The sequence below is a fragment of the Eimeria tenella genome, genomic scaffold (assembly GCF_000499545.2).
Source record: "Eimeria tenella Houghton genomic scaffold, Eth_scaff2311, whole genome shotgun sequence".
In the NCBI taxonomy this organism is placed as follows: Eukaryota; Apicomplexa; class Conoidasida; order Eucoccidiorida; family Eimeriidae; genus Eimeria; species Eimeria tenella.
Window position 1 is genome coordinate 1 of NW_013542170.1, and position 1,146 is coordinate 1,146.

Here is a 1,146-nt window from a genome sequence, read left to right on the forward strand (position 1 = left end):
CTGCTGCAGCAGAGGACCAGTGGTTCTGTGAAGCAGCAGCAGCAGCAGCAGCAGCGGCGGAGGAGCACTCTGCTGCCGAGAAGCTGCTGGTCGCAGCAGCAGCAGCAGCCGTCACCAGCAGCAAAGCTGCGCAGCTGCTGCAGCTTGTCCGGGCCTTTCCCCAATCTATGGAGGCCCTGAGAGACATTTGCTTCGCAGAAAAGCTGCTGCAGTGTGCAGCGCTTCAGGAAGCAGCAGCAGCACGCGCAGCAGCAGCAGCAGCAGCAGCGCACGCAGCAGCAGAAGCAGCAGCAGCGACAGCGACAGTAGCAACGGCCTGCTCGCCGCCGCAGCGAACAGCAGCAATGTGGGGGTGGTGGCAGCCAGCTGCAGCACCCGCTGCAGCAGCAGCAGGAGCTGCAGCAGGTGCTGCTGCGAGCAGCAGGGCTGGGGCCTTGCTGCGGAGATGCATAGAAGAAGAGAGCAGCAAAGGATTAAGTGCTGCTGCTGCTTGTCATCTCGCGCTGCAGTGTTTGCTGACACTTTGCTTCCTGGGCGAGAAGGAGGCTGGCTGCCTGCAGATTCTGCAGCCGCTGCTGCTGCTGCTGCAGCAGCAGCAGCAGGAGGCTGGGAAGCACCTGTGCCTCTTGCTGCCTGCAGCACGACGCAGCTTGAAGCTGCTTCGCAACAGCAGCAGCAGCAGCAAGGCAGCGTGCGTTTGCTGCTGCTGCACCTTGGCGGCGCCTGGCCGCGGCTCGACGATAGCAGCAGCAGCAGCTGCTGCTGCTGCTGCTTCAGCAAGCTGCGGCCCCGATGCTGCAGCAGCAGAGGATTTGCTGCTGCGCTTTGTAGTGGAGGCTGTAGGTGGCCGGCAGCAGCTAGCTGCTGCTTTCGAGCTGCAGCTAGCTCAGGAGCTGCTGAGCCCTTTGTGGTTTCCCAGGGCTTGTGCTGCAGAGGAGCAGCGCAGCAAAAGTGCTGCTGCTGCTGCTGCTGCTGCTGCTGTGTGGGGCCCCGCAGGGGCCTATGGTGGGGCCCCGTCCTCCCCTAGCCAAGTGCTCGTGAAGAGAAGAATGCTGATGGCTGCTGCGCCTGACAGCAGCAGCAGCAGCAGCAGGAGGAGCAACAGGGCGTGCTGCTGCTTCGGGAGGCAGCAGCACACCGCATGCA

The 1,146-nt window shown here is 63.5% G+C and overlaps 1 protein-coding gene across 1 annotated transcript in view; it reads left to right on the forward strand.

Moving 5' to 3' along the window:
• Window positions 1–167: 167 nt before the first annotated feature.
• Window positions 168–1,146, forward strand: part of ETH_00041425 (uncharacterized protein) — a gene marked incomplete at both ends in the record, with an annotated part of 1,860 nt that continues 881 nt past the window's right edge. Inside the window, one exon of the mRNA XM_013374853.1 lies at window positions 168–1,108. Within this exon, the coding sequence (XP_013230307.1) occupies window positions 168–1,108 (941 nt within the window). The remainder of the gene's footprint in view (window positions 1,109–1,146) is intronic.